Below are 22,067 nucleotides of genomic sequence, written 5' to 3'. Positions count from 1 at the left end.
AAGAAAGAAAGAAAGAAAGAAAGAAAGAAAGAAAGAAAGACCAATAATAATAAATATGATAATATAATTTTAATCAATTCTTTTTAAAGAAAAAAAAGCCTTTAAAGGAAAAGGCCAGACTGTAAAAAAGAGTGAAAAGATGAGCTACATCCTGGGAGAGAGTATCTGCAAACCAGTATCTGAGAGATGATTAGTGTCTAGACTACATAAAGAAATTTCCAAACTCAATATGCAAAGAAGAAATCTAATACAGACAGCCAAAAATACATAAAGACATTTCACCACGGAAGTCATACGCAGTCAGTAAGCTCATGAGAAGATGTTCAACACTGTTAGTCACCAGAGAAATCCAAGTTAAAATCACGAAAAATAAGCCGGCCAAAATGGCACGTGTCTGTAATGCCAGCATTTGGAAGCTGGGATAAGAGAATCACAAGTTAAGAGACTGGTGATGGGTTACACAACAAGACACTGCCTCAAAAATAACCGCCTCCATTCCCGTCAGAGTGACAGTGAAAACACACGGGAGGTAAAGAGGAAGAGCCCAGACCATTCACACAGCACTGTGAGAACGTAAACACACAGCCGCCCTGGACACCACTCGGCAGTGCGGCCCACAAGTCACTGCCGTTACACGGTCTGCTAGGTGAAACCTCACATCACACAAAGAAACTGCACACAAACGCTCACAGCTGCTTCATTCCCAACAGCCGGACACAGGAGACAGCCCCGAGCCCTCCCCGGGCAGATGGTTAGACTGTTACATGCACACCTGGAATGCTACTTAGCAAGACGAGGCAATGATAAAAAATTTAGATGACTCTCTAGGAAATGGGCAACCCAGAAGGTTATATACCGCAGGATCCACTTACGTAATGTTTTTGAAGTGACAGCTTAAAATAAGAACTAAAATGTGCTGCAGATGTAGCTCAGTGACACAACACTTGCCTGGCATGCGCAAGGCCCTAAATTCAATCCCCAGCACCAAACGGAAGGACAGAAGAACAACACTATAAACAGCGGCAACGCCTGTAACTTTAAATTGCAACAGAAAAGATAGATTGAGGGATGCACAGATTAACAAGTGCACGATAAAGAAAATACAGCGAAGTGTTCACAGCTGTAAAACACAGGCAACGGGCAAACGGGAGCTCACTGTGCAATCCGTTCGTTTCCTGAATGCTTGGAAATGTTCAAAATAAAAGGCTGGGCAAACATACATACCCACAAAACAGTTGTTCCTCTTCTTCTCCAGCACTTGGCTTATGTTTCTAATACTGCACAGTGAGAATTTATTGTTGTTAAGCTTGTCCCCCGAGGTTGCTCTGGCATACATGATGTAATTGCCGTTTTCCTTCTGTCCCAAATTCTTAGACTCTCCTGGCGTGCACTCTGTCCCAGAATCATGCTGTCGAACAGAATACGGGGTTACAAAGCAGGAAATCAAGGAGGTTTTCAGGTCATCGGGGAAATACAATCTTCTCATCAGAAGAAAAAAGAACCCATGGACTCCATTAGAGGGGAGATTACAACTGTGTGAGATTATGAGCAGGAAAACAAGTTTCCGTGCTACAGGCCACTGTCTTCGGAAAGGAGGAAAATCACGGAGGTCCAGCCATAACTTACAGCTTTGTAAGTACAGACTAGAGTTGAGGGCAAACTGTCATAAAAGTTTATTAAATATTTACTTTTACAACTAATAATAGTAATGTGAAGTATCTCAAAACTACTACATACTCTTCGAATTCTATGCTCCCTCACATGCGCTGCCCAGCTCAGGACAGACAGGTGGGAAGGGAAGGGAAAAGGGCCCGGCACAGGGCTGCGAGCACAGAGCGCGGGTCCACGCTGACGCTGGATGCAGGGCCCGAGAGGAGCAAGTACGCTCCGCGCAGAGGGAAACACAGCGCTCTGTTTCGAAATGAAATGAAGAAAACTCCAAGCTGGGCGTGGTGGTGCACACCTGGAACACACCTGGGGAGCCTGAGGCAGGAGGATCACTGTGCACTGGGGGCCAGCCTGGGCTACATGAGCTCAAGGCCAGCCTGCACTGCATAGTGAGACCCTGTCTCCAAAAAAGAAAGAAAGAAAGAAAAGAAAAGAAAACTCCGGACAAAAGATAAAAATATTGCTCTTCAGAACACAGGAGACAAAGTTCTGAGCGGCAGTGAGTGCTGAGTGCTTCCGGTTTTGGTAGAGTTCCCTTAAGTATCCGAGTACCAAAGCACAGCTCCCTGAATATTGCCCAAAGTAAAAACACCCACGTGACCACCACCAGGCCCCAGCAGCCCCCGCCCCCGGAGATACGCACTTAAACAAACAGGCCTCGCGAAAGCACTGGGTTCCAGAATGCTAGCTATTCAATAAGACCTTGTTTTGATATCAACAGCCCTCCCCCACAGAGAAGGCTCAGCGAGCCCATCTAAGGCATTCATCTTTTCTACTCCCCAGTATGAGGCACTACCTGTATTAAGACTGTGGCCTTTACTACCATCTTTATTCTCCCTGATACCTCACGCTTTTCCCTGAACCTCGAATCAGCACTTAGCAACTCTACCATCCTCCAGAATTACCTACCTTTGTGTTTCTATCCCGTATACTGCCGTCTGGCTTCTGACAAAGCACGGCACTAGCACTATTCTCACCATAAAATTCTGGGGAGAAATCCCAGCACCGTACACCTTCGTGTCACCCACAGAATACCCTGCCACCGTCAGGCTGACACACAGCGCCCAAGGCTGCATGGCAGCACTACAATATATGAAAATATTCAGGTGGAACAAGCACTGTCCCGGGGCCTCAGGCCTTTCACACTCCACAAAAAGCAGCCAATTCCGACCTCTCTGCCAGCAGGACCTCTTAGAGACGTGAGAATGGAGCACGGCTCACAGCGCGGGAGCCGGCAGCACCTCTGCAGCCACCCTCAGGTGAGGGAATAAAACAAGCTCACAGATAAGAGGAACAACAGAAACGTCGCTCTGACTGGCCGCCCAGTCGTGTCAGGAGGCTCCAAATCAAGAGTAAAGTTTCACGAAGAAACTGTAACCTCACTTTGATTTACAAAAAAAGACAGAAACTACTGTCTATTAAAAAATACTTATAAAGATGTAGAAAATTTAAAAATGGATCAAGAAAATCCAATTCTAATCTATGGACACAGTAGGTGCGCAATTATTACTAACATTGCCGACACTGGTCCATTTGCTACATGAGCTGTGTGCGGCTGTGTCGCACGCTAGAGTGAAGTTCAGTCCCTACCATGGGCCCAGGGACATGTGTGTTTCAGCTTCAGGTGTAAGGCACTGACAGGCGTTTGAAATGACTGTAGAGCCTTCTACGGTATTGTCCAATTGTGGGTCCATTTAGGGTGCTCAAGATTTTTGTTACTAAAAGCAGAAGCACAGCTGATCTTTTTTCAAATGTTCATTTTTCAAACACACATAACTCTGTAAATTCTCCATTTACTTCTTTGAGTTGGATATCAAGCAGCAGAATCACTGAGTCAACAACATGGGTCAAGAATTCAAAGGCAGAGCGGGGAAGAAACTGCCTTCCTCCTGGAGGAGAGTGCTGAAGGACCTGCCTGACAGGGGAGGGGAGGAGATAGCACAGAAAACGGACTGGGGCTTGACTCAGGGCACACTCCAGACAGTAAGATCAGGATGTCACGTCAGCACTATCAGCACGTAGTAGAAACAGGTTTTAAAAGGAAGTGGCGTAATTACAACCATATCTATACAAAGGTGAATCTGGTAAAGGTGGGTGCAGATTACAATTTTCAAACAGACACAGAAAGTTGTTTCGTTTTTTACTACAACTTCCCATAACAAAGCTTACAAAGCAGTTTACAATAGGTACACAATGAATATTCGAGACAGATGTAAGCAATGTGAACCCTCAGGGAGAAAGTACACTGACACAGTACAGCTACACAGCGGGAGACAGATTTCAGTGCAAGTGTCAGGGTAGATAGGTTCAGGAGTTTACATAGTTCTGACCTTACTACAGATTAATAAAACTCTGCTAAGCACCTACTATGTCCATGTAGCAGAATTTACAACATTACAAAAACTAGAGTGTATGGGTCACTAGCAGCGCAGGTGAGACGTGAACACAGCCAGCGGGCAGAGGAGGAGGACCGGTTTCTCGGTTCAGCCGTCACCAGTCCGTAACACAACATTAACGTGCTGAAAACAACCGACCAGCATCTGGACAAGTAGAAGCTCAGATGGACAGTGACCGGGTCTGGATTCCAGACCCCACACCTGCCCCTCAAATCTACAACAGCATCACCTGGGATGCCTGAGACATACAGAAACTCAGGCCCACAACAGACCCCCGAGACCGTTTGTACCGTGAGGGTCTCAGCTGACTGGTGCATGAGAGGCTTTGGAGCAGCGGACCACGGGGTAGGCAGGGAGCGCAACTCCCCAGCGAGGCCTGGAGCCAAGGGAGCTAACGGGGCAGGCGGCCTCCTCTGTATCTGAAAACGCACACTGGCCAATAGCAGCAGTTCTCTGCTTATCTCAAAAATCTAGGGATTTTGAGGCGTTTCTTTTCTGAGAGAGAGTCCTGCTGACTCAAAGCCACTAGGAAGCCCAGGCCACCTCATCTTTGCAAACCCTGTCTCAGGCGCCCAAGTGCTGGCAGTATAAGCATTTGAGACCTCAACTCAGCTCAAGTGCTGTTTTGATAATAACCTCTTGATTTCAGAGTGGGATTTAGAAGAGGAAAGGCAACTTACTGAAAGGGGACATTCTACAAACCTGAAGAAATCAGAGATGTGTATTTGCAGATCTTAAGTACAAGTGCACTATTTATTTATGTGTAGATGTATCTATGCATTGTGTTGCTAGGGACCGAACGTGGGGCCTTGTGCATGCTAAGCAGGTGTTCTACCACAGAGCTGCACCCTCAGGCCCTACAAATTATTTTTCAATAATACAACTTTTACAAGTGATAAGGTAAACTCATAAACTCATCAAATGAGTTGACATACACTTTCCAAGTGAAATTTTCCCAAACGTGATTCTTTAAGAAGCCCTAGCTGGGCACACGCCGTAACCTGTAACCCCACCAATGTGGAAGGCTAAGGCAGGGGGTTCACTGGGAGCTGCAGGCCAGCCTGGCTACATAGGGAGGTATCTACTAGCAGGTCTCTTACAGAAGGATTTGTGTCACGCCCGACGGGAGAGGCCATGTACCGACAGCTACGGGAGGGAAACCACAGAAGAACAAAGCCACGTCCACCTGCACCGCCCGCCCAGGAAACATGACCACTCTCTCTCCGCCCCCAAACTCCAAGGCAGCGGCCCTTCCCGCCCCCTGAAGTCCCCTGTTCCACCCTCGCTTCCTGCTGACTCTGCTCTCCGGACTCAGCCCGCCCCCACGGGAGTGAGGAAACAGCCACGGCTGCCTGCACAGAGCTCCCTCAGGTTGTCCCTCCCCTCCGAGCCTGTACCAATTTGCTAATTCCTGCTCCAGATGAAGTGAACTCTTTTCTCTTCTGTGTGAGTTAGAAATCTGTCACAATAAGAGATTTTAAAATACCAGTCTTCTTCCACAGCAGAGAAAGACAAATCCAAGTAAATCTTAATAATGCTTTAACAAAAACAAAGGAAAAAGCCGCTGCACAATTTGCTAAGGACTCTTAAGTGTACTTCAGACAGTGAGAAGGGATTCTCACTCAACACGTTTGAAGCATTATGTGCCACACACTCTCCTAGCCCCAAGTGTTAGATATTATTTTGTCCAAATAAACCAGACAAAATCCCTTCCTTTCCTAAGCCCTGACACTGTTATTCTTACAGTTCTTATTTGAATTATAAACATTCTATCTTCTTCCCTTCCAATAGGATTGAGTGTATTACTGCGTTCTGACATACAAACACCAAACATTCATATTTACATGGTTTCACGGTAAGCAAAAAAAAAAAATTCACTCAAAATGAAACGAGAATAACATTTTAAAAATCTGAAAGGCAATACTTACTGGAGATCCAAAGTTATGTCCAACCTCATGAGCGAAGGTTATGTGAGAGACTTTGGGAGGCACATGAGACCCGTAATTCTGCACAGTAATAATTCCAGTGTTCAGGGACTTCTTCTTACCATCAGAATACAGCTTACTTTTTTCACAGATTCCGCCAGAGCTTCCTAAGTTCAGAGCAACAGAAAAAGCTTCATTATCTACCTCATTCCACTTCCCAAAGAGCTAATACTAAAGAGCTAAATTAAAACATTTGCTCTTTTCAACCTAAAATACCTAAAATTGGTAATCGAATATATCAAATATTCAAAAGATTCTTTGGTTCAAGATTAGGAGATCATTCCAAATAACGTTTTAATGGTACCCAGAAAGAAATTCCCAACAGCAATACAAGCCATTATACAAGCCAGAAGTGGTGGTGCACACTTGTAATCTCAGCACTCAGGAGGCTGAGGCAGGAGGATCACTGAGTTTGAGGACGGCCTGGGCTAAACAGTGAGTTCAAGGCCAGCCTGAACTACACAGTGAGACCCTGTCTCAAAAAATAAATAAATAAAACAAAATAAAAACAAAGCCATTATACAATGTTCCTTCTCAAAATGTCCTCAATTTTGTTTAATTTCACAGGACGATATTTACATTTCTTTTAATCTATGCCTTTTCATCTTTAAAAAGAAAACTTCTGATTTAAGTCAAGTGAAAGAAAGTTGAACAAAACATTCACAAGTAGATTCTGAGAAAGTCACTTCTATAAACAGGAAGAATGCACCTAAGTATGTGATTTTCCGTTCTAAGATGTAATATAAACCGTATTTGTAAAAAAGAAAATTACGCCAATGGATTAAAAGGGAGAGTCCTGGGATCACAGGTGTGTACCACCATGTCTGGACACAGTTTATAACTTTTCTTTTTTTTTTTTTTTTTTAAGACAGGGTCTCACCATGTAGCCCAGGCTAACCTTGAACTCACAGCAATTCTCCTGCCTCAGCCTCCTATAGGCGTGCACCACCATGCCTGGCTGAGTATGTGTGCTTAAACTAATTTTTTTCTACTTTTGGAGATGTGTCCAAAGAACTACATCATTCGGGAAGTAGGAAATATATGAGTAAGTCCTGTGTATATAGTAATTACAAGTATAACTCACATATTTTAGTTTTAAACGAATAGTAAATTACTATCTTGCTTTAGGGAAGATTTGTCATATATAAATTCATCCAATATAATACATTCAAATGTGAATTTAGCACAGAATACTCTATATGACCAATCTCCATCAGTTTTTCTTTTTTAAAGCAAATAGGCAAAATTTTTTTTTTTTTTGGTTTTTCTCCGGTACCGGGAACCAAACTCACGACCTTGCGCTTGCCAGGCAGGTGCTTTGCCGCTGAGCTAAATCCCCATCCCAAATAGGCAAATTTTTAAAACTCCAGTAACACCTTCAACATTTTGAAGATCCAGCTAATTTAAGGGAAGATCATATATAAATTTAATTGTATTCTTCTGAAATATAGCCTTTTTAATTTTTGTCTTGTTTACCTTCTGAAATAACTGCTTTTTATCTTAGTGATTATTGCTTATGGTAAAGTTTAATATTTATTACAGATTAATAGCATATGTTGGAGTAACTCATACAGGAAAAAATAATATACTGCATGTAATTTTTAAATTATCATTTAATTTTTTAAAAATATTGCAACTAGTTCTGGTGTGCCAGAAACACAATTAGTGGTATCATAACTCAAGCTCACTAATACTTTATATTCTAACATTCTGTTACACAAAGTCATCTTGAAAAATACAAATTGTAAAATGAGAAGAAAATGTTTCTAATTCAAGTTAAAAGCAATTATTAATCAGAACAAACTGGTAATACTGAGACAGCTAACACAGGGGCTGAACCACCCTGGCAAGCCAGAGGAGTGGCCTCTCAAAGGGCGACAGAGGGGCGTGGAAGAAGCCAACAAAGGGGTGCTCTAACTTCGACAACTTCCTTTGTCAAGGAGCCACTGTTCTGTCTCTCAGGCAAACGACCATCAGCCTCCCGAGGGCTAGGATTCCAGGCACGCCACGCCCTGCTGCTCCTGCGTCTTAAACAGGTACTGCCCAACCAGCCCAGAGCACTCCCCCTTATTACAGAAGGATAGTTTCTTGACTAAAGCAATCAAAAGCAGTACTCAACTACAAGACAAACTTAGGCGCAAACAGGCTTGAGGGCGTACAGTGCTTGTCTAGTATATATGAGACCCTGGATTCGATCCCCAGCACGGCAAAAGACAGAAGAAAAATACTGGAAGAAGAAAATAGAGAATACTACTTAGAAGACTCAAAGGCGAGACACTAACTATTCGAATGTTCCCGCCCTCACTGTTTTCCCAGCTCACACAGATCAGTGGACCGCAGCTCACAATCAGAGTAACCCTCTGTGAACGCTCACGTAACAACGGCATAGCAGCACACGGCCACTGCCACACTTCTGAGTAACAGCTATCTCCAGAATTAAACGAAATCACGCCAAGTTACATCACAGAATACAGACAAACCAACACTAATGTTTTTTGTCTTTTGGAGACAGGGTCTCGCTATGCAGTTCAGGCTGGTCTTGAACTCACTTTGCAGCCCAAGGTCAGTCTCGAACTCGCAACGATCCTCCTACCTCGGCCTCCCAAGTGCTGGGATTACAGGTGTGTGCCACCATGCCGGGCCCAACATTAATTTTGACCAAAAAAAATGAAAGATTAAGAAACAGTAACAGATTACAAACTGAGTAAGTCGGTTAGGCCGTGTTATCTAAAAAGCAAGGCTGTTAGCAAGCATTCTAAGACTTCTAGGCAGAAACAGACGAAAGAAATTATAAAGCAGATTAAACAAGCTGAAGCAAAATGATTTACATGAATTTATAGAACTAGGACAGTTAAGAACCTAGTCTCACACCAGGCATGGTGGTGCATACCTGTAATAGCAGCACACAGGAGGCTGAGGCAGGAGGATCACCATGAGTTCAAGGCTACCTTCAGCTACAAAGCAAGTTCAAGGCCAGCCAGGACTATATAGGAAGACCCAGTCTCAAAAAAACAAAAACAAAACAAAGCAAAACGAACCCAGGCCCCCAGCTCTCGATCTACTGCTTTTGTTTTCTGTTCACGAGTACCTGTCTGTCTGCAGCACACTCTGTGACGCTCGTCGCGGGGCACTGGTACGCGTCTTCCTTCTTTTTACTTCCCTTGCCTCCTCCTCTCCCTTCTCCCTCCAGCTCTGGCTCCCCTTCCCATGTGCAGAGGATCTACCTTGCATTTCGTACTATCTTTTATTTTGTGCTTCTCATACGAGAGAAACCACGGGGTGTGTTTAAGCCCGTGTGTCTGGCTTATTTCACTTAGTATCATGGTTTCAAGGTGCACCCATTTTCCTACAAATGGCTCCGATTTACCCTCTCAGTGGCGGGCTCCGCTCCCCCGCGCAGACACACCACCCTTCCTGCGCCTGTCCATCTGCTGACGCCGCTGGGCCGCTGTCCCCCCACCCCACCCCACCCCACCCCAGGTGCTGCCCCAGGCGGCAGTGACCGAGCTGAGTACGACCATGTGACTCCTCTCTCTGAAAAGAGACGGACCCCAGCAACACACGCATGCAGCCTCTACTGGGAAGCGGGGCACAGGTCGGCTTCTCCTAGGACGCGACAGCACGCACACTCAGCAGCGTGACTACAAGGGCGCGACGGCACACACACTCAGCGACACGACCAGCGGGCGCGCTGACTCCGGGTCAGAAGAGCCTGCGTTCTGTTCCACCTTGGTGCAGTTCGAGGTCGGTCACGGAGTTTCTGAACTCAGGCTTCCTCATCTACAGAACAGAGGTGAGCACCTGCACCTCACCCAGGCGCTGCGCTCATCCAGGGGCCCACATCCACAGCGTCCCTTCTAAAATTAACCACAGGAAATGTGTGTCCAGTCTAAAAGTGGCTCAGCCAGCGAGGCCAGCCTGCAGCCGGGAGAACGCTGCCAACGGAGGCGCGAGCTGGGCTCGGGAGCACGGACGCCTTCCCTCCCTCCCTCCCTCGTCCTGCCCTGCTGCGGGCCCAGCCCGCCCCTCCCAGCGGCCCCTGGAGGACAGAGCTGCTGGGACCTGGAGCTCGGGTTCAACGCGGAGGAAAGGCAGAGGGCGTCTGATGCCCGACACGAAGGGAGCGGCTGCAACACGGGGGAGAAGCAAGCGGGCAGAGGGGGACACGGAGCAGACGCCGAGGAAAGGTGCCGCGCCCTCCGTTCCGGCCGCTCCCAGTACCTTCGTTCATCGGTGCCGGAAGTGCCCTGCGTCCCCACAGAACCGAACGACGGGGACAGCAGGGGCGTCTCGCCGTCCCCAGTCCCGCACTCTGCCCGCACCTCGGGACAACGACAGCATCACCAACTGTGGCACTGCCAGCACAAACAACTACACAGACTGAGTGCGCCCAAGCCCACGGCCCCGTCAGTCGGAAGAGCAACTCAGATTCCCATGAGCAGCACCCCCAGGACAGCGGACTGGGCCTCTCGTGCCACCTGCTCCGTGTTTCTGTAATTCGAAAGGAAGATGGAGGGAGGGAGAGAGCGAGAGCAGAGCCTGTTTTTGAAGTACCAGGTATCTGCATGAAGCTGACCGAAGATCTGGAATCGGCTGACCAGGCACCTGCAGGACCGCGGCGTCCTCCACGAATGCTCTGCACACGGGGAGGCAGGAGGCAGAAGTGCTCAGCCTGAGGTCACCCTCGCTCGCCCGCAAACACTCTGTGAGCCGTGAGCGAGCGTCACGGACAAAGCCCGAGCGCGGCCATCCTCAGCCTTCCCGCGCACCAGAACCGCCAGGGGCACGGCCCGGTGCCGGCGCAGAGATCCGGGGTGAACAGCGGGCGGGGCTCACGGACCCACGTCCCCAGCAGGCGCCTCTGTGGGGGAGACGCGGGTGCTGCTGGCCATGGACCCCGCTACCGAACAACCTATGTGAGCCTAGACAGCCGTCGTACTTGTGGAAACTACACAAAGAAAAAGCAAAGGAGCCCAGGGGTCTTAGGGCACGCCCTTGCGAGTAGGGAGAAAAGACCACAAACTTCGTGATTAAATCATCCGACTCTCTGAGGGGGCAGAGGACTTCAGAGTACAACAACTATAAAGTATAAGCTGGCCACAGTGGCTCACACCTGTAATCCCAGCATTTGGGAGGCTGAGGCAAGAGGATCACCAGGGAGACCCTGTCTCGAAGGAACGAATGAACGAATGAATGGAGTTACAGGATGTAGCGGTGTGGTGGTCCACGCCTGTAACTCCAGCACTCAGGGAGGCCCAGACAGGAAGATCGCAAGTGTGAGCCCAGCCTGGGCAACCAGGTCAGACTGTCTCAAAATAAAAAGCGAACGGACAGGCAGGGATGCAGCTCAGTACAACGGCCCCGAGTTCAATTCTCAGCACTTCAAACCATGTCAAGTATCACAGGAAAACGGGAGTTGCACAGCTTGTGGCAGTGCAGAGAAAGAAACAGCACAGACTGCAACGGACACTGTCCAAAGCGCCGCACTGCGATACGCAGCTCATGACGTAAATCTGCATCGTAGTAACATCATGAACTGAGTTCGCTTCAAACATGGAAGAAAAACAGAAGCAGCCCTGGAAGGTGTAGTAAGGACAGTCATTGCCGGCTTTAAAGGAAAAAGAGCAAGGGATACAAGAAGAACACACACTACTCCTGAGGAACTTAAAATACACTAGTAACACTAGGACTGGAAGGAAGCCGGGAGCAGAAAGAATTAAAGCGTGTTACGGACACGACCGACTCCCCACCACAAACGCAGTCACTGCCCGTGCGCACCGACAAACACCGTTACAGAGCAGAGAGCAAGCCAGTAAGAATGAGAGCACAGAATGCCTCGCCCTGGAGAAAGCAGAAGCCGGTTTTGTAAAAAAAAAAAAAAAAAAAGTAAAATAAAGAACTGACGCATCAGAAGAACGGAGAGAGGCCAGGGGTGCAGTGCCCGCCGGGCACGCGAGAGGTCCTCAGTTCGAGTCCCAGTACCCAAAAGGGGGGTGCTTTATATAGCGCCACAGCTCCATTGTCTTTCAACTAACCAACTAACCTGGGGGCTGCACTGATCACACTGTGAGAGCTCTGCGCCCCCACTATGCGAGGGGACGGCCCTGCCTCAGTGCACAGTCTGCAGGGCTGCCGTGGGGACCTCAGTAAAACTCAGGTCGAGGGGGCTGACGCCAGGGGAGCGGTGGGTGGTAGGGCTCTTTTCAAGCAGCACTTTTCTCTCTCTCTTCTTTCGGTTTATTTTTGAGACAAGATCTTCCTTTATAGTTCAGGTTGGTCTCAAACTTGTGGTGACCCTCCTGCCTCAGCCTCTGGAGTGCTAGGATTACAAGCATAGGCCACCATGCCCGGCTAGCACTTTCCTTTCTAAAATAGAAACTAGAAATAAAATAATAATAAAGGCAGGTTTTCCTTTCCTGCTGCTCCTCGCCAGGGCTTCTCCACTCTACCTCCCTGCACAACAGAAAACAATGCTTTCTCTCCTTCTGACAAGGCAGGAGCAGCTGTCCCCTCCCAACTCTCAGCCCCTATTCTGAAAATTAAGTATTTATTAACAGTCATACATAATATAGATTTCATGGCATTTAACTTTTGTGGGGAAAGAAATTCCCATACAATCATCTCAGCTACTGAATGTACCAAAGTGCCCAGCTCTTTGTCTGGACTCATTTCAGAGTAAAAGGCTGCCTCGCGCCTCCGCCATCCACATGACGGCCAGGCCCTTCAGGACTCCGGGGTGCGAATGGGGCTACGGTAAACACCGCGCTGCCCTGCTCTGAGCCGCTCAGCTTCCCGGGCGGCTCTGCCCCGCGTGGAGAACAGTGAGAGCAGCTACCTGAAGGCGCTCCTACCCAAGCCAGACCCAGGACGCCGTCGTCGAAGTCTCGGTCCGTGAAGACGTAGGCCAAGCAGTAGTCGTCGTGGTTCTGCTCGGAGTTCAGCTCCAGGAACTTCTCCACGCCGATGTTTGGGAATCGGAAGGGGTTCGTGGGGTCCTTCTCATCAGCAGTTGTGTTGATCTAGAACCCAGCACATTAGGGCATCAGGGGCAGCGAATCCGAGGGTGTCTCCGCACCTCCCCCCGCGTCTCATGGCACACGGGGACCAGGGCCACCGGGCGCCCCACCCACACCGTGGGCTGATCACAGCACCGAAACATAAATGAGGGCAGGCCTCAGAACGTCTAGCGTGGGGTTTGTGTTTTTTTATTTTTGCAGAACTGAAGACTGAGTCCTGTGGCACTCTGCCGCTGAGCTACACCCCCAGCCTGTTTTCTAAATTCATTTTTTATTTTGAGATAGGGGCTCACAAGCTGCCTTGACGGGACCTGACCTGGTGAGCTTCCTGCCCCAGCCTCCGCTGTGCCAAGCTCAGAACATCTGGTTTACCCACTAACAACCAAAAGCGTTCAGCTATAGTCAGTCACGTAATACAAAAAAATACAAAAGCAACCACATGTATATTATAAACAGCCCATGATTACAAACACAGATGGCTTTCTACTACTGAATACAAAAATGAAATTCCCTGAAGCCGAGCGTGGTGGAGCACACCTGTAATCCCAGCACTCAGGAGGCTGAGGAAGGAGGACTCTTGCAAGATCGAGACCAGCCTGGGCTACAGAGTGAGCTCAAAGCCAGCCTGAACTGCAAGTGAGACCCTGTCTCAAAAAGACAAAAAAAAAAACTTAGATACTTCTGTAATACTGGCTATTAAGTTTTTTTAAAAGCATCTAAATTTAATACATATATTAAAATATATTATTAATGTTTAAATATTTACTGATCAAATATAAATTCTAAACTGTTTAATGAATTATATACAACCTTCAACAGATGAGATTTAAACTACAATTTTAAGCCAGGCATGGTGGCACACTCCCAAGACGCAAGAGGCTGAGGCAGGAGGACTGCCCAGAGTTCTAGTCCAGCCTGGACTACACAGTGAGACACTGTTTCCAAAAAATGAAAACAAAAAAAAAATTTTTTAATTATAGTTTTAATCTCAATAAAGGTCTGAAAACAACCAAATGCCACTCATTTACATACATGCATTTTTTTTCATAATGCAAACCATTTTACTTTTAAAAAGGTGCTCCAGCCAGGTGTGGCGGCAGACACCTATAATCCCAGCATTTGGAAGGCTGAGGTAGCAGGATCACCGTGAGCATCAGGCCAGCCTGGGCTACACAGTGAGACCCGGTCTGAAAAACAATGCGCTTTACCAGAACTGGCTCAGGTGTTCTCTGTTTTCCACCCTACTGTACTGCCCTGCTTACTGAACAGCAATACGGACTTGCCGCTGAGCACTTCTACAGGCTCACTTAGCTTTCACAGGCTTCTCTGAACACAGGAAAGCAACCGACCAGAGCTCTTACACTGTGAGTCTACAAACCCCTGCACCGTAAGGCAGTCCAGTGTCAGATCTAGTCATGCTGCCTTTGCAGGGACAGCATGTGCAGCTGTGTTACTAAACACACTATCGTCTTCTGGTGCATGCATTTATCTAGTCAACCATATTTTAAGACAAACAGGGAAACAAATATGCAGAAACACTGTGGCAAATACAGTAACAGATTTCTTTAAACTCAGGCTGTGTATCTAGTTTACAAAGTCTTAAAAAGCTGTACATGTACCTTCAGATAACTCAGAAGACTTTTGAAACAATTAGTTCGACTTTGTAATTCAGTAATTTTTTTTGTACTGGGAATTGAACTCAGGACCTTGTACTTGTCAGGCATATTTATTTATTTATAATCTATAACAGGAAAACTAATAACCATTGACCCTGCGATTCTGAAGCAACACTTCTTAAAAGGCGTTTGGTAACTTTTTGGAGTCCTGGATGATATTAACATAAAAAAAGGCTCTGTGGTCAAATTAATTTAGAAAAATATGGTTTCCTTTCCTGAAAGAGTTCTTAAAACTTGATATAAATTTTTAAAATAGATTACAGCATAAGTGTTTTTCCAACTTTCAGGATTTTGGATTTTTTGTTGTTGTTGTTTTATTTTTTTATCTCTTTGAGACAGGATTTCACTATGCACTTCAGGCTGGCCTTGAATTCATTTTGTAGCTGAGGCTGGCCTCCAACTCACAGTGATCCTCCTGCCCCTGCTTCCAGAGTGCTGGAATTAGAGGTGTGCGCCACTACACCCAGCTTGCAACTTCCAGTTTTAAACACTGCATCTGTCTTCCCTCTCCCTTGGAACCACAAAGTAAATCTTCTTTTTTTTTGTACTGGGAATCAAACTCAGGGCCTCATGCTTGTCAGGCAGGCGCTGTGCTGCTGAGCACCATCCCTGGCCCCTACAAAGCAAATCTTAAACTGGGGAATAAGATGAGAGGAAAAGCAACGTGTAGTTTCCTGTAAGTTCCTGTGGGGCTGGGGCTTTCCTAATGGTACGTTACTCAGGCAGAAAACAGTTCTAGCCAGGTGTGATGGCCAACACCTGTAACCCCAGCACTCGGGCAGGCTGAGGCAGGAGGGTTGTTGAGAGTTCGAGACCAGCCTAGGCTACAAAGTGAGCTCAAAGCCAGCCTGAACTACAGAGTGAGATCCTGTCTCAAAAAAAAAAACAAAAAAAAACAGTTCTACTTTATCTCTAGTTTAGTCCAGATTTAAACCCTGTAGATTTAATCCTTAAACCATACACCCAAGGTGTCCCCGAGTGTACCCATGTGTAAAAGCCGAGAATAAATGTAAACAGTAGATACAAGGTAATTATTTAAATTACTTAATCATCGCTTAAAGTATTTGTTCCATAAAGATGAAGTAAAAAGCGAGTATGTTTCCTTGTGTAAGCACGGTCACTACTTCACATCTTAATTTCCTTTAACTATTAAAGCTGCTTTTGGGTCTGGGGATTTAGCTCAGCGGCAAAAGCGCCTGCCTGGCAAGCGCAAGGTCGTGAGTTCGGTTCCCGGTACCGGAGAAAAACCAAAAAAATAAAATAAAATAAAGCTGCTTACCCTTATGCGTTTCACCATGAAACTGATGTTTCGGATTCCAGAGAAGTCCGTGGTCTGGTAAATTGTATCAATTGCTTTAACATGACTGGATATCTATCAATGGAAAAGGAGAACACGTTAGAGACATTTATTCTGAAATATGAAAAAGATTATAACCTCCACGTCCAAAGTGTAGAATTAATTATGTCCCACAACGTCCAGACTTTGAAGTGTCTCCATCATACACTGGACAAAAGGGCAGCGAGGATCAGGGAGCTGCAGCTGAGACGTTCTGCGCCTCCCGGACTCCTCTCCGGCCAAATGCGCGAACTGAGACCCGCTCTTGCTCTGCGCGTATAAAGCGGCTCCTCGATGCGCCCCACAGTCACAGGCCTGCGCCTTCCCTTGCAGCGCCTCCGTAGGGTCCGGAATGTGCATCTGTCCGCACGGACTGACTCAAACCTCCTGTAAGGTCCTCCCTGGGGCGGGTCAGGACTGGCGAGAGCTCCGGCGGCGCTGACCGTGTCCGCCGTACACGCACGCTGTCTGCCTCGGCTGCTCCACACGCGCCTTAGCCGGTCCTCGGTTTCCGCCCCTCTCCCAACGGGACCACGCGCACGCTCCTCCAGACGTGCTGCTACCCTGCACTTACGAGCACCCCCCCCCCACCCTCCCTACCCACCCCACCTCCCTCAGAGTACGTCTGCCTTGGAAGCACACTGTTCTTTCTCACTGACCCCGACCCTCACCGGCTGTTCACAACCTTCCTCTCCGAGGCACTGCGGATGCTCCAGCACGTCTGCGCCTTTCTCTCTTACCTCACACTGCTCCTCTCCTGAGTCCCTTTCCTCTGCCTACAAACGCGCTCGTGCACTCCCTACGTTCCCACAGCCCCAAATTCCACGCTATTTCTAAGCCACCATACTCTCTCCTGTTTCTCACATCTCTTCAAAGCCTCACCGTCACCCCTGCTCAGCTTTTGCTCATCGATAACCTTCCAGCAACTGGAAACCACTTTCCCTCGACGGTACCACTCGCTGGGCGCTCTCCCTCCCTGACCCTCCTTCACCTCCGCCCGCCCCCCGCCACACACAGCGCAGCGACCCCCGCGACCCAGTCCTCCCCGTAACCGCCCTCCTGGCTCTCTTCAACTTCACGCGGGAAGCCCACAGCTGCCCAACCCTCAAGTTCCAGTTCCGTGTCCTCCACACCCTAAGAACGGTCACTTGGGCTTTTTTTAACTGAGACAGGGTCTTGCTCCGTAGCTCAGGCTGGCATCGAACTTACTACGCAGTCACTGGGTTTTTACACATAAGCTAAGCTCGCTCCACCACCACAATGAACCCATCGTCTGCACCGGCTGCACTTCCACTCTCCTGGCTTCAAACCCTCTCAATCCAGAATGCATCCACTGGCCTCCTCCCAGGGCACCCCAAGGCCATCTGTAGGAGCACCCTCAGAAGTGGGAACTTTCGTAAGAACTCAGAACACACAGCACGACTGGAGCCTCAAAAGGCGCTAAGCACAAGGCGAACCCAGAGCAGAAGCTGTGCCTCTGGTCAGGAGGATCCCTCTGTCCTCCGGGGTTGCAAACCAGAGCCGTCTTCAAAGGCATTCGTGCCTGGCTAGCACCCAACCCCAGCACCACCTCCGAGGGCAGAACACAAAGGTAAGCCTCCAGGACGCCATCCCTCCGGACGCCACTCCCCACGCCTCTCTGGCACACACCACCCTGGCCGGTCTGCCAGCCACCTCTGCGCTGCCCTGACGCACTTCACGTCTGCCTCTTCGCCAAGACACGTACGCTCGCTCACTTCAGTTTCTGAGGGAAAACGGGTGTAACCCGGCAAGAGAAGAGCTAGGACAGTGCATAATCCCACGCACCTGGGCAATCACAGCTTCCCGGGTTCCGTAGTACTTATAGAAGAGGTGATCCGTCTGAATATAGAGCTGACAAGTATTTCTTTCAGCTAAAGTCGTGCGCTTTTTCCTCAGGAGTTCTGGGCCATTCGGAGCATGTTCTTCTTGCGGTTTCTATACATCAAAAAGAGTTACTTCTGATAATGAGCATGATTTACTTTATAATTTTATAGTTAAGACTACACAGTGGGCAGGGATACACACACATACTAAACAATGTCACATTATTATTATGCAGTATCGGTTTTTCAATGCCACTAGAAGTCTCTCAGTAGCGCAGAGGCCAGCAGGGGCTAGAGCAGAGGGCGGGTGAGAGGCGCCCCCACAGCGGGGTGGGGTGGGGGGCGGCTCTGGAGCTGTACACACAGCACGGCACAGCACAGCGGGCACTGGCGGTCCGCACCCGTCCCACGAGAGGGGCGGGAGGCACGACGGAGGGTTCCCAGCGCAGAGAGCTGGGATCTGCGGGGGGGACACTACGCACCCTCACACCACATCCGTGCATCGAACTTCAATGCTGTGCCCCAAACACACACACACAACTGATTTTAAAATTCCGTATAAACATCTCCTTTGGTTAAATAATAGTCTCCAGACAGATGACTAAAGATACTAAAGCTGTGTGTTGGACATTTGAAAACCACAGTCTACCTGAAGCGAATGTCCCACACACAGCTGTAATAGGACTTCATGCAAGGCTTTCATTTGGATGGTTTCCAGATTTCCAGCATTAGTTTGTAAATGACTAAAACTCTGAGAAGCACTCCAAGTGCACATATATGTGTTACACTCCTATTTACAACTGTTAGTCTCTACAAAAAGGAGCTCTCCATAAACCTAGCTACTGCTGAAGTCGTAAAGACAGGATTTTCCACTCCAGAAAAAAAAATCTGAGTGTTTTAATCTGAAAACAACTTTTAACATTTTAAAGTAAAAAGTCAGTCTCTTTTTTTTGAGACAGGGTGTCGCTACGTAGCCCAGGCTGGCCTTGAGCTCACTGCAATCCTGCTGCCTCAGCCTCCCGAGAGCTCGGATTACAGGAGTGCACCTCCACACCTAGTTTAAAAAGTCAGTCCTAAAGCCAGGTGTAGTGCTGTGGGCCGAGACCCTACCTCCAAAAAGTCACTCTCTGATAAGAACAGGAATTCACATGAAGGTGCTCGAAACTATTACCAAGTGGTTCGGATATTCCAGGCCTTTTCGGGGTGCATTCTGCTCACAGTGCAGGGCCTGGGGACGAACCCAGAGCCTCTGTACTGAGCTGCACCCTACGCCTAAGAGTGTTTCCCAAACACTTTTTCCTTTTCTTAACATTTAGAGACAGGACCTCTTACTAAGTTGCCCAAATTAGGTTTGAACTTAACAATCCTTCCTGCCTCAGCCTCCCAGATGGGTTTCATTCTTTGTCTATTTTTAAAGTAGAACAAAATCTCCTTTTGGTTTTCCCAGCGTTCACCTTCTGCATGTCGGTGTGACAGACGGAGCTGGCCTGCTGCGCCGCGGTGGGGACTGAAGCTTCCATCACTACGAGGTAGCGGCTCCACTCCAGTTACTGACACGCACGACCTTCACTGGAGCCAGCGAATTCTGTCCCCTTGCAAAAGGCTGTACGTTCAGCCTTTTCAGAGCCTTCCAGTTTTGTACGTTTTATATCCCAGCCCCTTGTCTAAACTTTGAGACAGGGGCTCCCAAGGTGCTAAGTGCCCTGGGCTGGGGGCGGACTTGCTGGCTCCTGCCGCAGCCTCGTCTCAGCTTCCTCTCAGCTGCAGTTACAGGCGAGTGCCAACCTGCCGCTTCACCATTTTTTTAATGGAATCCGGAGAGTTTGTTACACATTCTGACGAGAAGTCATTTGTCACACGTGCTGTAAATATTTTCTGTCTATGGCTTGTTCTCACATTTGATCTGAGTCTTTTGAGGTGAAGTTTTTCATCATGGTAAAATGTAGTTCACACTTTTTTTGTTTTGTGTCCTAAGAAATTATCTATCTGAAAATCATAAAAATTCCTTCTCTATTTTCTCGTTTTAGTTTTAGCATGTAAATCTACTGTAATCTTTACTCAACTTTCTCTTTTACCTAACTTTTTACTGTTTTCTCTCATCACTTTGAGCCAATTTTTATATAAGGTATATAGAGACTTTTTACCCCATAGGGATATTCAATTGTCCCAGCAGAACTTCATAAAAAGACTGCTCTTTCCTTCTTTCAATTACCTTGAGACTTTCAAGAAATCAAACAGACTGTTCTGTTCCACTGATCTATAAACTCTTACTCTTAGGTCAAGATGACACCGTCTTGATTCCTGCAGCTTTACAGTAAGTCTTTTTTTTTTTTTTGGTTTTTCTCCGGTACCGGGAACCGAACTCACGACCTTGCGCTTGCCAGGCAGGCGCTTTTTGCCACTGAGCTAAATCCCCAGCCCCTACAGTAAGTCTTAATAACCACGTAGTCAAAACCCTCCGGCCTTGTTTGTCTTATGGGGTTTTTTCTGGTTTTTTCCTTCTTGAAAACTGTTTTGGCTATTCCAGGTCCTTTACACGTCAGCATTATTTTCAGAACTAGTTTTTTAACTACTTAATAAATCATCACTAGGGTTAATGATGAATTCACTACTACACACTGTGTCCACTGTAGGTTTTTATTACTGTTTTTATGTTTGTTTGGGTTTTTATGTTTGTTTTTGTTGTTTTATGTTGGTTTATGTTGTTGGCTGTAGGTTTTTTACAGGAGCTCGTAACAGTCTGAGGAAGTTCTTGCTATTTTTTTTGCCAAGCGCTGGTGCTGAAACTCGAAAAACGCTTTGTGAACAGCCTGCGGGTGTAACTGCTGGGCTTTGCTGCGAACTTGCGCTCTCCCGTAGAGTCGCCGAGACACAGGTGTGTACCACGGCCTGAACCGGTCTTGGGTTTTTACTGCTCTCACCATCTCAACTCTTAATTAATATTTAGTCCATTTACATTTAATGTAATCATTGATGTGGTTAGATTTAAACTTACTACCTTGGTATTTCTCTTCTACTTGTCCTACCTATTCTGTGTCATTTTGTGTCTCTTTTCCTACCTCAATTTGGATTATTTTTAGTTACATCTGATATCCTTCCTTGACCTGCTAACTATCCCCTCATTTTTTCACTGGCTGCTCCAGTGCAGCGAAATTTCTGTGAACCTTTTCTTAGAAGAGTTTTTATTAGTACACATTTGCAGTGCGTAATGACTGCGTTCATCATGGGAACTGGCACACGGCACACCCTAATCCTCTGACCCTCCCCCTCTCCTCCCCTGTCTTCCTTCCCTCCCTCCATCTCTCAGTCAAGAGTTTTGATAGTGGCCAGGGATGACGGTGTGCCTATAATCCCAGCACTCTGGGAGGCTGAGGCAGGAGGACTGCATGTTTGAGCCCAGTCTGGGGAACTTAGTAAGACTGTCTAAAAATTTTTTTTAACTTAAAAAGAACAGGAGATGTAGCCCAGTGTGAAAGCCCTGGGTTCAATCCCCAGTACTGCCACTAAAAGAGGTTTGACAATAATATTTAGACTTTCAGACTATACAGTCTCTGCCACTATTCAACTCATCCCTACAGCTCAGAAGCACCCAGACAAGGCGTCAACAAGTGGGTGTGGCTGTGTCCCAGCAGGGCTGTACTTAACCACAACAAGACCCTGTGAACTCACTTTGTAGCCTAGGCTGGCCTAGAACTCACAGTGATCCTTCTGCCTCAGGCTCCGAGTGCTGGGATTACAGGCGTGCGCGACCACGCCCGGTCAGTGATTCTTTTTCACGCTTGTTCTGAAGCACATGACATTCTCTGAATTACTACTGCTACTACTACCCTCTCTTTCACTGTATTTCTGACAGTCTGCTGCTGATATGGACAAACGCAACCTACCTGTGTGTATCAGTGCTGTATTAAGCCGCTCAACTCCAACTCTTCTATCCCAGCTCAACGATGAGTTTACTCCCGCTGTCCACATTGCTAGCACCTTTGGTAAAACCCAGTATCACCTCAACTGAGCAACATGGGCAACTACTGATTAGTTTCCTGGACCCTCGTTAGAGATTCTTTATTCCCCTTTCTACATCTTCCCACAGTACTGTTCCCTCCTGCTTAGGGTACTCACCCTACCTCCGGGGGGGGGGGGGGGGGGGGG

The 22,067-nt window shown here is 47.5% G+C and overlaps 1 protein-coding gene across 1 annotated transcript in view; it reads right to left on the bottom strand.

The window, feature by feature from the left end:
- Positions 1–22,067, bottom strand: part of Adam10 (ADAM metallopeptidase domain 10) — a gene marked incomplete at its 5' end in the record, with an annotated part of 74,595 nt that overhangs the window by 18,299 nt on the left and 34,229 nt on the right. Inside the window, 5 exon segments of the mRNA XM_013518929.1 lie at positions 1,225–1,408; positions 5,993–6,156; positions 12,885–13,068; positions 16,021–16,113; positions 17,884–18,033. Coding sequence (XP_013374383.1) covers positions 1,225–1,408; positions 5,993–6,156; positions 12,885–13,068; positions 16,021–16,113; positions 17,884–18,033 — 775 coding nt within the window.

This window comes from Chinchilla lanigera, unplaced genomic scaffold, assembly GCF_000276665.1.
Source record: "Chinchilla lanigera isolate Chin_1 unplaced genomic scaffold, ChiLan1.0 scaffold00049, whole genome shotgun sequence".
Taxonomy (NCBI): domain Eukaryota; kingdom Metazoa; phylum Chordata; class Mammalia; order Rodentia; family Chinchillidae; genus Chinchilla; species Chinchilla lanigera.
The sequence above is the reverse complement of the archived record's forward strand: the minus strand, read 5'-3'. Positions and strand labels throughout refer to the sequence as shown.